The sequence below is a fragment of the Sturnira hondurensis genome, unplaced genomic scaffold, assembly GCF_014824575.4.
Source record: "Sturnira hondurensis isolate 20B ecotype Veracruz unplaced genomic scaffold, ASM1482457v3 Scaffold0003693, whole genome shotgun sequence".
Taxonomy (NCBI): domain Eukaryota; kingdom Metazoa; phylum Chordata; class Mammalia; order Chiroptera; family Phyllostomidae; genus Sturnira; species Sturnira hondurensis.
Window position 1 is genome coordinate 11,428,984 of NW_028076324.1, and position 13,051 is coordinate 11,442,034.

The following is a 13,051-nucleotide window of genomic DNA, read 5'->3' on the forward strand; positions in this document are numbered from 1 at the left end:
GCCCACAGTCTGTTTTTATAAAGAACATTTTATTGGAACCATGACTGCCGATGTCCAAGGGATAAAGAAGATGGATATCTTAGCTCAAGAAGAGAGAGTGGATTTTCCCTTCTTGTACCTTTTTGTTCTATTCCTGCTATGCATGGGTTGGAAGATTGGCCCTTACTGGTAAGGGCCATATTCTTTAGTTATTTACTGATTCAAATGCTAATCTCTTCCAGGAACATCCTCACAAACACTCCCCAAAATGTTTCATTAGCTCTCTGGACATCCCTTCTTGATGTCCAGTTGAGCTCACATATAAAATTAACCATCACAGCCTCCCAAAGGGCAGGGCCAATGAAGTATTTATTTGCCAATGCTCATCTGTCACAGATTTGAGGGCTGGTCCCATGGCATTCATTTCTTGGTGCTTCTGGTCTGCCCCAGTGCATGAGGCAAGCAGGCTTTGATGGCCAGTAAAGCCCCTAGAACAATGTGTTGGCTCAGGCAAAATGTCACAGGTGTTGGAACTGAAATTGCAGCCAGCATCCTGGAAATACAATCAGGTGCGAACATTGACACCACCTTCCTAACTCTTCTTGCCCTTCCAGGTGCTGTGCTCCATCATCGCAGGAGTATTGCATTACCTCTACTTGGCTTCCTTTACCTGGATGTTCCTCATAGGGCTGCAACTCTTCCTCACTGTCAGGAACCTCAGTGTGGCCAACTACACCAGCGCAGGCAGATTCAAGAAGCGGTTCATGTACCCTTTAGGCTATGGGATTCCAGCTCTGATTGTGGCTGTGTCTGCAACAGTAGGACACAAAAGTTACGGAACATATACTCAGTAAGCATGATGAGCCCATTTGTGGTGGAAGTGGTACTCATGGCCAGCACTTGATTTGAAATTAAAAAAAACATTGCTTTAAATTCCATTTTCCAGTTGTTAATTATACTTCAAAACAGTCCTTCCTTAAGCCTGAATTTTATTTTCTACTGGTAATTCCTAGAGCTGTGGTTGTCAGCATCTTTGGGGTTAGGTCCCTTTGAGAATTTTGGTGAAATTTAGCCTCTATTTCCCCAGACAAGTGAAAATTTTTAATACAACTTGATGAAGTTCAGGGTCAAGCGAGCAAACCCATGGCCCCACATTAAGAACCTGTGGGTTTTATGACCGGTAGGATTCTGAAACAGTGGGTTGACTAGTTTGAGGTTAACCTTCACAATGTAAAGAATAACAGTAGCAACAAAACTCAAAGGTGTGTGCTATATCAGAGATAGTGTCTTCTGTCTGAAGAAGCTCATCTCTGCCTTGGCACTGTTTCCCATGTCATGCACAGGACATCTGGACCTTAGTGCATCTAATAAACTTTCTGAAGGTCACATCTAAAAGGGAGTAAGTAAAAATTCACAAGGCAGTGCTTTGAACTGCCATGTTTTGCTGCCTCACCAGAGTTTGCAAAGCTCTGCAAAGGTAGTTGATGAAGTTAGTACTTTGGCAATGGGACTTGGGGAAGGAAGTAGGTGCGCATATGCTAAAACAACAGGTGGAGGCTGTGTGTCTTGAAGTCGAGGATGCCCGGTCTCCAACTTGATCCCTTTGTCTTGCCAGAATGGTTCTGGAAATGGTAGAGTATATCAGGAGTTCACAAAGGTTCTACAAAGGGCCAGATTGCAGCTGTTTTGCAGGCCATATGGTCTTTGTTGCAAGGTTGCCCTTGTCATGTAAAAGAAGCCAAGTTGTAAGCAAATGGGTATGGCTGTTTCAATAAAACTTTATTTATAAAAACAAGGGGTGGATTGGATTTGGCCCTTGGGCCATAGTTTTCAGCCCTTGGAATAGAACTAAGAGTGGGAGCTTTTCTGCCCACCAAGTGGTGGTGCTTGCTTGTCGTTTTGGCCAGTTTCATATTGCCTAGTTCCCTTTCAAATTGTTCAGCTACCTTTGCCGAGATATGCCACAACAGAATAGCCTTTTGGTAGTTTTTTAGAGCTATAGCTGTGTTTACAACTTTACTGAGTTGTAAGGGATATACAGAAAATTGCACATATTTAATGTACACATGTGGATGAGTTTGGACATATGCATACACTGTGACACCTTTGCCACAATCAAGGTAATAAACTCATCCACACCTCCCAAAGTTTCCCGGTCACACCTAGAACATTGACACTGAAGCAATTCACTGATCTAATTTGTACAAGTTTTACTTGTACTTCTTTGTGTGTATTTAGTTCTGTGCAATTTCACCACATGCATAGAGGTCTAATAACCACCAAAAGGTTACATTTCATATGGTTCTCATTACATAACACTTTTCAAATGGTGTAATTTTTACTCTTTTTTTTTATTATAGCAATCATTATTAGGATACCTACATGTTCTGAGCCTTAACTCTGCCAGGAACTGTATCTGAAAACTGTGTGCACGTTACTTCATTTAGTATTTCCTAAATGAGGAAATACTAAATGAAGATGCATATGAGGAAAACATTAATGAAGAAAATAAAAGAAAGCTCAAATAAATGAAGAGATAGTTCATGTTGATGGATAGAAAGACTGCATATTCTCAAGAAATTAGTTCTTCTCAATTTGATCTATAGACTCACTGTATTCACAATCAACATTTCAGAACATTTCGTGGAGATTGACAAACTGGTTCTAATGTTTGTGGCAAAATATCTGGAAGAGGTAACACACTGTTGGAGAAGATCCAGGCCACAGGATTGACCCAACTTGATTCCAAGACTTGGTAGATAGCCATTTAAGTTTTCCCGGTCCTCCCGTTAGCCCCACTTTGCACCTGGAGACACCGAGGCTCAGAGCACAGAGCCTGTATCAGATAAGATCCATGTCGGATTCCATCTGAAGCCACGTCTGAACTAAACAGCTCCTCACATTGCTCAGATTTCGTTACAAAAATGTGTGTTGACCCTGCCCCCCCGCTTCAGCATTTTTTTCCCCAGAGAAATAAGCAGTGAATCCTTACCTTTCTCTTAACAGCTGCTGGCTGAAGCTTGATAAAGGGTTCATCTGGAGCTTCATGGGGCCAGTGGCTCTCATTATCTTGGTAAGTGACCAATGATGGTTACTTATGGGTATGCCTGCCTTGAGTGGACCAAGCATAGAGAGTGTTTATCTGTTAAAGGGAAATGAGATTAAAATAAGGAAATATAGCCTGATGTGATTAACCCGTTTATTGGAAATACTGTCTGCTTGTGTCTTTCCCTGGCGTCTGCATAAATAACCCTGTACTGGACCTTCTTTTTAAAAATTCTACATTCACGTGTTCAACAAATATTTACCAAGTATCTATTCTGAATAGGGTAACATGTTTTTATGTTGGCCTGGAACTTCAATTTATATCCATCATCCTGGTTTGAATGATAAATTATGTAGTCACCCTGAGCCAAGTACCAAGTGCCAAGAGCCACCGATTATATACTGTGTGCTATTTAGTCCAGAGCATGTGTCCCTACCATCCTTATAAAGCCTGTATCTTTTGGGGAAAGATTGTTAGGTTCACCTTAATTTAAATTGCATCACAGGGCCTTAAAAGAAAATTCTAACCCAATTTTGTATGTTGTTTCCATAGATAAACTTCATGTTCTACTTCCAAATTCTGTGGATTTTGAGAAACAAACTTTCCTCCCTCAATAAGGAGGTTTCCACCATTCAAGACACAAGGTAAGCCCTGGCTGGTGTGGCTCAGTGGATTGAGTGCCAGCCTTTGAACGAAAGGGTCACTGGTTCAGTTCCCAGTCAGGGCACATGCCTGGTTACAGGCCAGGTCCCCAGTAGGGGGTGTGTGAGAGGCAATTATACACTGATATTTCTCTCCCTCTTTTTCTCCCTTCTTTCCCCTCTCTCAGAAAATAAATACATAAAATCCTTTAAAAAAAGACACCAGGTAAGAAGGTACCAGAATCAGTGATATTTGCTATAGGCCAACTCTGCCAGGAAGAGAGAACCCCATACAAAAGTGACATAAAATTTCCTGGTACTGTACTAAAGAGTATATGAGGGGCAACTTATAGAAGTAAGAACTATAATTTTCAGGTAATTTCATGTATTCTCTCATCTCTTTATTCAGTAAATATTCATATTCACTGGGTGCCTCATTTGTGTAGCCAAGAGTATCCACATTATCCCTTTATCCCTGAGAGTCCACCCACTTTTGGATTCCATTCTCCCTGGTTGTAGAAGCAATTCTCATTGGTACTGACTTAAATTATTAAAAGTACGGATGGCAACTCAGGTTAACTAGGAACTCCACAAGTGCTGGGCATTTACCAAGATTAGTTCATTGAATTCTTGTGATGCCAGCCTCTCTGATGGTCACTACTAACATTCCCATTGATAACAGGAACAAACTGCTCATCTTACACAAGAGTAAGAGGCTTGCATTGGTGAGTCATGCAGACAAAACTTAAAAGAATTTCTGTCCAACTTCAGACCCTGCCCTTGATCGCATGTACTTAGGAGACCAATCTCACTTCTCTGCCTCAGTTTCTCAGTGTTCCTCCATACTTCCACACACTCACACAGAACAATGTGCACACACATTTACATGCATCAGCTTACTTAGCCCAGGGCCATCAACAATGCCACTCTAGACACAATTTTTGTTTGAAGAAATCCAACAGTGTGTTGTGTTCTGAATTTGAGATCATCATCATCCACATTTTTCTTTTTAAAGATTTAATGTGTTTATTTTTAGACAGAGGGCAAGGGAGAAAGAGAGGCGGAGAAACATCAATGTGTGGTTGCCTCTTGCATGCCCCCTTCTGGGGACCTGGCCTGCAACCAGATGAAGCAAAGAACTGAGCACAGTGCCCAACAAGCAGTGAGTCCCTCGGAAATGGTAATGATATACTCTTCTTCCTTTTCAGGGTCATGACATTTAAAGCCATTGCTCAGCTGTTTATCTTGGGCTGTTCCTGGAGCCTTGGCTTTTTTATGGTTGATGAAGTTGGGAAAACAACTGGATTAGTCATTGCCTACATGTTCACCATCATCAATGTCCTGCAGGGGGTTTTGCTGTTTGTGGTACACTGTCTCTTTAATTGCCAGGTAAAGCTAATTACTTTGTCTCTGAGCTTTATTGAATGGCTGTTTATTTCTTGTCCTTTTCTGACCTTTTATATTTTGAGGTTGCCTTGATTCTGGGAAGGAGGTGGAGCTGCTGCTTGGGTATTTGCCGTGCGCTCTGGGTTTCATTTAGCTTCCTAACATTTACCATTTGAGCATATCTCTTAAGATCATGCATTCATCTGCTCAGGCAGCCATACAAATTAGCAGAGACCTCTTGCATCTTAGACAACAGAAATTTATCTTCTCAGAATTCTGGAGGCTGAAATTTTGAGATCAGGGTGCCACTGCAGTCAGGTTCTGGTGAGATCTGTCTTGGCTTGCCTAGGACCGACTACCTCCTTGCTATGTCCTCACATGGGAGAGAGATTGAGAGAGAGCTTCCATGCTTCTTTGGGTAGAGACACAATCTATTGAATCAGGACTCTACCCTTATGGCTTGATTTAACCTTAATTGCTTTTATTTATTTATTTGTTTGTTGATTCATTTATTTATTTTTCAAGTACAGTTTTCTGTCTTTTACTCCCATCCCAACCCACCCCCTGTGCTCCCCACCTCCCTCCCATTTCCACTCCCCTTATTTGTTGTCCACGTGTCCTTTATACTAGTACCTGTAAATCCTTCCCTTTTTCCCCTGAAATTCCTTCCCCTCTTCCCTCTGGTCACTGTCTGCCTGTTTTCTATTTCAGTGTCTTTGGTTATATTTTGCTTGCTTGTTTGTTTTGTTGTTTAGCTTCCTGTTAAAGGTGAGATCATATGGTATTTGTCTTTCAACACCTGGCTTATTTCAGTCAGCATAATGCTTTCCAGTTCCATCCATGCTGTTGCAAAGGGTAGGAGCTCCTTCTTTCTTTCTGTTGCATAGAATTCCATTGTGTATATGTACCACAATTTTTTGATCCATTTATTTACTGATGGGCACCTAGGTTGCTTCCAACTCTTGGCTATTGTAAATTGTGCTGCTGTGAACATTGGGGTGCATAGGTTCTTTTGGATTGGTGTTTTAGGGTTCTTAGGACTTAATTGCTTTTATAAAGGCTATATCTTAAAATCCAGTCATATTGCTGGGCTAGACCTTGAATATATGACTTTAGGAAGTGGAGGACCAACCAGTTCATAGCACAGCATGTTATTAGTCAGGATAAGGTGGATTCCGCTGCAGTGACAAATAGTGCCCCCACCCCTAATTTCAGGGACTTACAACAATGAGATGTATTTCTTGCTCATGCTACAGAGATACATGAACTACATTGTCTTCATTTGGGGATACAGGCTGAGGGGCAGCACCCATCAGTGCTCTCATGGCAAAGGGAAAGGTGATCAAGGCACCGTGTAGCTCAGCTCTGTTTCATTGGCCAAAGCAAGTCACACGACCAAACCTGAATTCACCAGAGAGAGGATGAATGATCCTCCGCAGTGAGGGGCACTTCATGGAAGGCACTGACATATTTGGCAAAATCTACCATAAACTGAGTTTAATCCCAGTTTTTCCACTGAATGGGTTGCTCATGAACTTGCTTGCTTCCCTCTCTGAGCCTCAGTTTGCTCATTTGAAAACATGGCAGTATATATCTCACATCAATAATTAATTGGGATAATTCGATATCAACCTCCACACAGTCCTTGGCATACACCAAGTTCTCAGTGAAGGTCATTATTATACTTTTTACTCTTCACAGAAGACTGGGAACAGTTTTCCTGGCTTTTTCCCATTGTTGATGAGTGGAACTCCCATTGTTGATGAGTGGAACTACCAGATGCAAGTGACAGAATGACATTTTAACACTTCATTAATTTCTCTTTTGTTTGTTAGTGCCTTCTTAATGCTTGGTGCTCCTTACTTACCGAAGGAAAGCACACCTTAAGTGTTTTGGTAAATTAATGTTGAGTAGTAACTATTCAGATGTCCTTTATAATTTTAAGGGGGTTAAAGGAATACAACTGGTGGAATCACATTTGGTCTAGTATTGGGCTCTGGAGGCAGAATGACAAGATTTTGAAGGCTGGTTCGGTGGCTCTAGACAAGTCAGTGTATCTCCAGGAGCCTCAACTTCTTCATCTTTAATGGTGGTTGGGTACAAGAAGTTCCTTACTGATAGAATTAAATGATACATTGTACATATGTGCATTGAACATAGCTAGTTTTTATCACCGTCACAGTGACCGCCATCATTCCCTCTGCCGTCGTCATCACCATCATCCCCATCCTGACCAGTGGCATTACCAGTGCCATCGTTGCCTTTATAACCATCACCCTGCGCTATTTTCATCACCACCACCTTCACTGTTGTCACCATTATCACCACCACCATCACTTACATCATTATTGCTGTGCAGAAAGTCTTACAGTCCCTGACATTTAGTAAGCACCTTTTCTATGACCGAGGAAGTCACATTTAAATGAAATAAGTCAACACAAGCATGACCAAGATTATACAGTAAACCAATGGGAAGAGCCGTAGAGAGCAAGGCTAGGCATTTACATTTTTCATCTCCTATTTTAGGGTCCTTCCTTCTGAGCCAAACTCTGAATGTAACACAAGCTTCCATGTACCTCACACTTGCAGGTGCGAATGGAATACAAGAAGTGGTTCCGTGGGAAGCAGAAAGGGCTTGAAACTGAGAACACGGAGGTCTCTCGCTCTACGGCCCACACCAGAGTGGTAAGACCAGCTTCTCTGCAGTGCCGTGTACTTGTCTGAACCCAGCACCTCGTGCCACCATGTGTGTCCTGGTCTCCTGACCTAATAGAAAAGAGAAATTGCATTAGGTTTCTGCATTATGAAGCTGAAGTTTCTGGGTTTTGAGATGCAAACCAGAAAAGCTAGTCTTTCTTTTGCTCTCTCTCCTCCCTTATTCCCTTTTCCCATTCTCTGTACTGCAGTCAGAGGGGCAGTGAAATATGCAAATCAGATTATTTTACTCCCCTACTTAGAACTCTGGCTTCCTGTCACATTTAGAATCAAATTGAACCTCGTAGCACCACTTAAAATTGGCCCAACATCCCTACTCAGGTGTGTTGTCTGCTTTTCAGTTCCCTGAGCTTCCCAGGCTGATCATCACCGCCTCAGGGCTTTTGCACCAGATGTTTCTTCCATCCCAGTCTCATTAGTATTCACACTTCAGCTGAAAGGCCCCCTTGGAGATGGTTTCCCTAACCATTTATTCTATGCTTGTCTCACTGGCTCTGTCACTACGTTCCATTTTAATCCTCTGCATAGCATGTCTCATTATAGGGTTTTTATCCTAAAGACATCAATGTGATTGCTCTTGGTCAGTCTTCACCCTCTGTAAGTTTCAGGGCTTGGGCTGCTATTGTTTTCCTTTTGCCTGGCGAAGCGTCCGGCCCATGGACTTAATTTGTTCTGAGAGTGTAAACTTCCTGTTTAAGGATGAGGAAACCGAAGCTGAGAAAGCTGAAATGGTTTGCTTAAGCTATGCAGCCAGTGAGAGGAATTTGAACACGGGTCTGTTTTCCTTCAAAAGTTGGCAACTTTCCTTGGTTGTCGCTTACTTCGGATGAACAAGCTTTGGAGCCAGCTGCTCACATGAGAATTGCTACTTCCGAAGAACAACCTTTGGGGCCAGCTGCTCACAGAACATGCAGTTTCGCATCAAGGCTAATTCTGCTTTGTGGTTGCTGTGTCCTAATATGACCCTGTTTGCAGTCACCCTGTGGCCGAAACCAACAATGGTCAAAGGATATGTCAATCAGATCTGTCCCAACACACATGGCCACCAAACACAGTTCACGTGGTAGACTCCACAGCATAAACTCTGGGGCTTGCCAGGTCTGCGTTTGAATTTTGGTTCTTTCAGGTTCCAGCTGGCAGGCACTGGGAAAGCAGCTTAACCTTCCCGAGCCTCGTCATTAGAATGTCTGACTGTGCACAAAAGCCCTTTATGCTGAACTATGTCGGCATCAGTTTTTATTAACTCCAAATGATCAAGGGTCAACTATGTAAGAATCCAACAATAATTACAATCCTTTATCTTTGAACAGTTTATAATGAAAAAGCACACATTCAACCTTAAAATCTTTATTAATTATCTGTAGCATTTAAGTGATTCATCGCTGTCATGTTAAATGGAGTCAAAGCTCCTGGGATTGAACCCAACTATACCACTTTTGGGCTCTGTGCCCTTGCCTGAGACACCTAATGTCCCTGTGCCTCAGTATCTTCATCTGTAAAATGGGCATAATATCTCATCATAAGAATAAATGGGATCTGATGTGTTAAGTGGTTAGAATGCCACCTGACACAGTAAGCGCTGCAAATGTTTGTAAAAAGATAAAATAAGTAAAAAGGCCATCTATGATGGACGGGAGATGTACAGCCAAATAGTAGGATCTCTTTATTCCGCTTTGAACCTTAGAAATTCTAGCTTGTCACCCCGGGGCCTGACGGACTCTTTAATTTTTGAGGTGTCAATTTCTCTTCAGCCTTTTCTCCATATTATCTCCCCCAAATAGGAGGAACTGGGGAAGTCATCAGAATTCTTTCACAAAGGAGACACTGCACCTGCCCAGTGGCAGCCTGGGACTCATCCTGTCACCATTTTTTGGCAAAACACAGAAAACCGAGCTGCTTATGGACGGCACCCTGCTGTGGTCACATGTGGGTTGGACAAATGACACCATCTGTATCTTCCCTGTGAAAAACGAGTGCTGTCTCCTTCCTCTGTTTTGGCTTCTGCTGCCAAACAAGAGAGTAGGATTCACTCCACCAGCTGGCTTTGAAATTTTGTGGTTCCCCTTGAAAAGTTGAAGTTTAGGGAGATGCTTGTGGTTTTTAAAATCATGCAATTTCAAATTTACATGTATAAAACTTGCATAAGATGAAGCCTTTTTCAGGATGGTCTGGTGCAAACTATTCAAATTCATGTGCATAACCCGTTCATTACAAATTCCATTGCTGGGAATTTGTCCCAGGGACGCAATGATTTGACACGCAGATCCAGAGTGATGTGGACACAGAGAGATCTGATCAGGCCACTGGGGAGGAGCAGGGAGGGCCTGCAGGGGAGGATCGCTGGCTTGTTGACGCACCACTTTCCATCCCTCTGTCGCCATGGAAACAAGGTATTGATTCATCAGGACTGTTTCAGTAATTAATGGTATATCAATAAAATATAATAAATAATACGTAGTCAAATGTTTAAAATGAGGCATATTTTCATGTGGTTTTAGAAAAAGACCTGTACAATGTGTGGGTCACGTAGAAAAACAACTGTGTGCAGTTTGGTGAGTATAGTGTAATGTGACAGCTGAACACACTCTGCTAGGGGGTGGCTCCCCTCTTTTTTTCAAAAATCAGAAGCTCAGACCTGAACCATTCTCTCAGGCTCTCTGGGAGAGTGGGTGGGCCAATGTACTCTGAAGCTTGGGTCCCCTGGACTCTGCAAGAAGACAGTGGCCCCAGGCCAGAGCCCTGGTCCTGCGTGGTCTCTTTTCCTGAGGAGCCCACTGCTTCCCAAATCCAGCTGTGCTTCTGAGGCTCGTGTCCTCACCTCCACCACCCCATGCCCACCTCCCAGCTCTGAAGCTGGGAGGCCCACAGACCTCCTCAGCTGCTACCTGCCCAGAGAGATCCTTCCAGGTCAGCCCTTTTCATCCACAGACTTGACTCTGAAAGAACAGCCTCTGCTGTCTCTCTCTCAGGAGCGATTCCTGTGTTTTGCCATGTATAATGTGCACTCTTTTGCCCATATTTTTGAGGAGAAAAAATAAGGATGCACATTATACATGGGTAGTACCTGAAATATCTTTATGTGTCCTGGTGCTTCATCATTATTTGTTACATAAAATTTCTTGTATTGTAATATGTTCAAAAATAAGTGCTCAAATTCCTTATAATACAAAAACCAAGTCTCTAAATATAAATAAATAAACTGAACTAAAAAATTTAAATGCAAGATTTTTTTCCTGAAAGTTTGGGCCCAAAACGTGGCGCACACTATACGTGGTCAAATATGGTACCTGCCACAAGTATAATAATCCCCATGTGCAACACACGCAGAAACGTGCCTCTGTGTGCCTCAAGCAGCGAGCAAGGAAATGGCCATAGGGCACAAGGTGCATCTCAGTGGGGGATCCGACCTGGGGGAACCGCTGAGCAGGGCTTTTGTCCTTTGTAGCCTGCACATAATTCTTGGAGCATTGTGGTGATGCTTTCAGCCCCCAGGTCAGAGACCTGGCCCTTCTCACCAGGGTCCCAGGGCCACTCCGCCTGTTCAGAACTGATCGCCACAACTCGTCTTTCTCAGCCCTGGCCTAGAGGTGGTCGTTCCAGTTCTGTGGGATGAAGGGGGCGGGCAAGAAGCATGTGTGGGAAGAGGGATAGGAAATGTCTCACGGGGACAGAATGCAGCCATGCACTTGCACATGCAGGCACGCCCACACGCTATTCTTACTCTCGGCCCTTTCGACATACAGGTGTGGCTCTAGGCTCTTGGCCTGTGCCCCGCACCCGCCTCTCTGAGCCTGGAGTGGCAGTGGGTGGCGGGATGCACCCCAGGGCTGTGGCTCAAGCACAGCCTCGCAGTGTGGCTTTAAAAAAAAAATGACTGCCACCATGATCACTCTCTTATCCATGAGAACATTCTAGAACATTTTCATCACCCCATAAATAAACGAGCTTCTTGCCCACCACTAGCCGTCGCTCCCCTCTTCCTTCCTTTCCCTCTTCCTGCTTCTCTCCTGTCCTTCCCGGACTCTGTAGGTGCCGCACCCCTAGCGTTTTGGGCTCTTGCCTGCCCTGCAGTGCCCCATGATTTCAGTGATAACTTTCTTGGAAGGGGTGGGGGGAAGCATCAGAATTTATTTATTTTTTAACAAACGAAACTGACTTCCTCAGTATATGAAATACGTAAAAGGATTTTGATTGAAACAGAAGTGGGCAGGGGGTGGTACTGCAGAGCCCTGGCCTTCTCTGGGGGCCACCAGGAACCCGCGGGGATACACACCAGGCAGGGCCACTCTGCATCTCTGCAGGGATCCAGAACTTCCCTTTGTGTGTGAGTGGGGGCTCCATCCCGTGCCAGCGCCCCCACACACCCCTGAGTTTATCATTTGTCAGGTGCACACATGGCCACCCAGCCATCTGTGGGAGTTGAAGATGAAATGTGAACAATATAAGTTCAGCCTTGGCTGGTGTGACTCAGTGGATTGAGTGCCGGCCTGCAAACCACAGGGCTGCTGGTTTGATTCCCAGTCACGGCACATGCCTGGATTGCTGGCCAGGTCTCCATAGGGGGTGTGTGAGACGCAACCACACATTGATGCTTCTTTCCTTCTCTCTAAAAAAATATAAATAAAATCTTAAAAAATATAAAATACGCAAGTTCAATGGAGTTTTGTCTCTTTAACATTTGTCTTTTTACTCCAGAACAGTGATTCCCAACCATGGTGATTTTGTCCCGAAGGAGATATTTGACAAAGTCTAGAGACATTTTTGGTTGTCAAAACTGTGGGGGAGGGGAGCTTCTGGCTGTTAGTGCCTGGAGGTCAAGGATGCCTCTAATTATCCCACAGTGCACAGGACAGTCTCCCATGACAAAGAATGACCCATCCCCAGATGTCAATAGTGCCATGAAGGAATGTCTGTCCTGGAGTCCACTAGCTGCTGAGAATGAGGCTGGGCAGCTGCTTCCTCTACAAAGGTCTGTATCTGACAGGAGAGGCTCACAGCATATTTAATATGATTTAACGTACAGGTATTTTTATTTTTGTATTATAGACTATATTTCTTTGTTAAAATATGATTATATGCCTAGAAAAAGTCTGAAAGGATATACACAAAAATGCTGTGTTGTGATTTTTATAAATGGTGATCTGCCATTACACTTATGATTAGAAAAGACCAGTAAAGCCTTTTTGCCTGTAATGGGAGGAATTTGGGGCTGGGCCATAAGGAAACTGGCCTGTTTCCTCTCTAGGTGGCCTGGGCCCCTCCAAGCCATGTATGCACAGCTAGG

The 13,051-nt window shown here is 43.6% G+C and overlaps 1 protein-coding gene across 1 annotated transcript in view; it reads left to right on the forward strand.

Annotated features, from left to right (window-relative positions):
* LOC118984573 (putative adhesion G protein-coupled receptor E4P) overlaps positions 1-10,739 on the forward strand; it is a 32,341-nt gene extending 21,602 nt beyond the window's left edge. The window contains exons 12-17 of the mRNA XM_037042722.1: positions 594-829; positions 2,986-3,052; positions 3,578-3,669; positions 4,875-5,055; positions 7,642-7,737; positions 9,549-10,739. Coding sequence (XP_036898617.1) covers positions 594-829; positions 2,986-3,052; positions 3,578-3,669; positions 4,875-5,055; positions 7,642-7,737; positions 9,549-9,710 — 834 coding nt within the window. The 3' untranslated portion in view covers positions 9,711-10,739. The remainder of the gene's footprint in view (positions 1-593; positions 830-2,985; positions 3,053-3,577; positions 3,670-4,874; positions 5,056-7,641; positions 7,738-9,548) is intronic.
* The last annotated feature ends 2,312 nt before the right edge of the window (positions 10,740-13,051 follow it).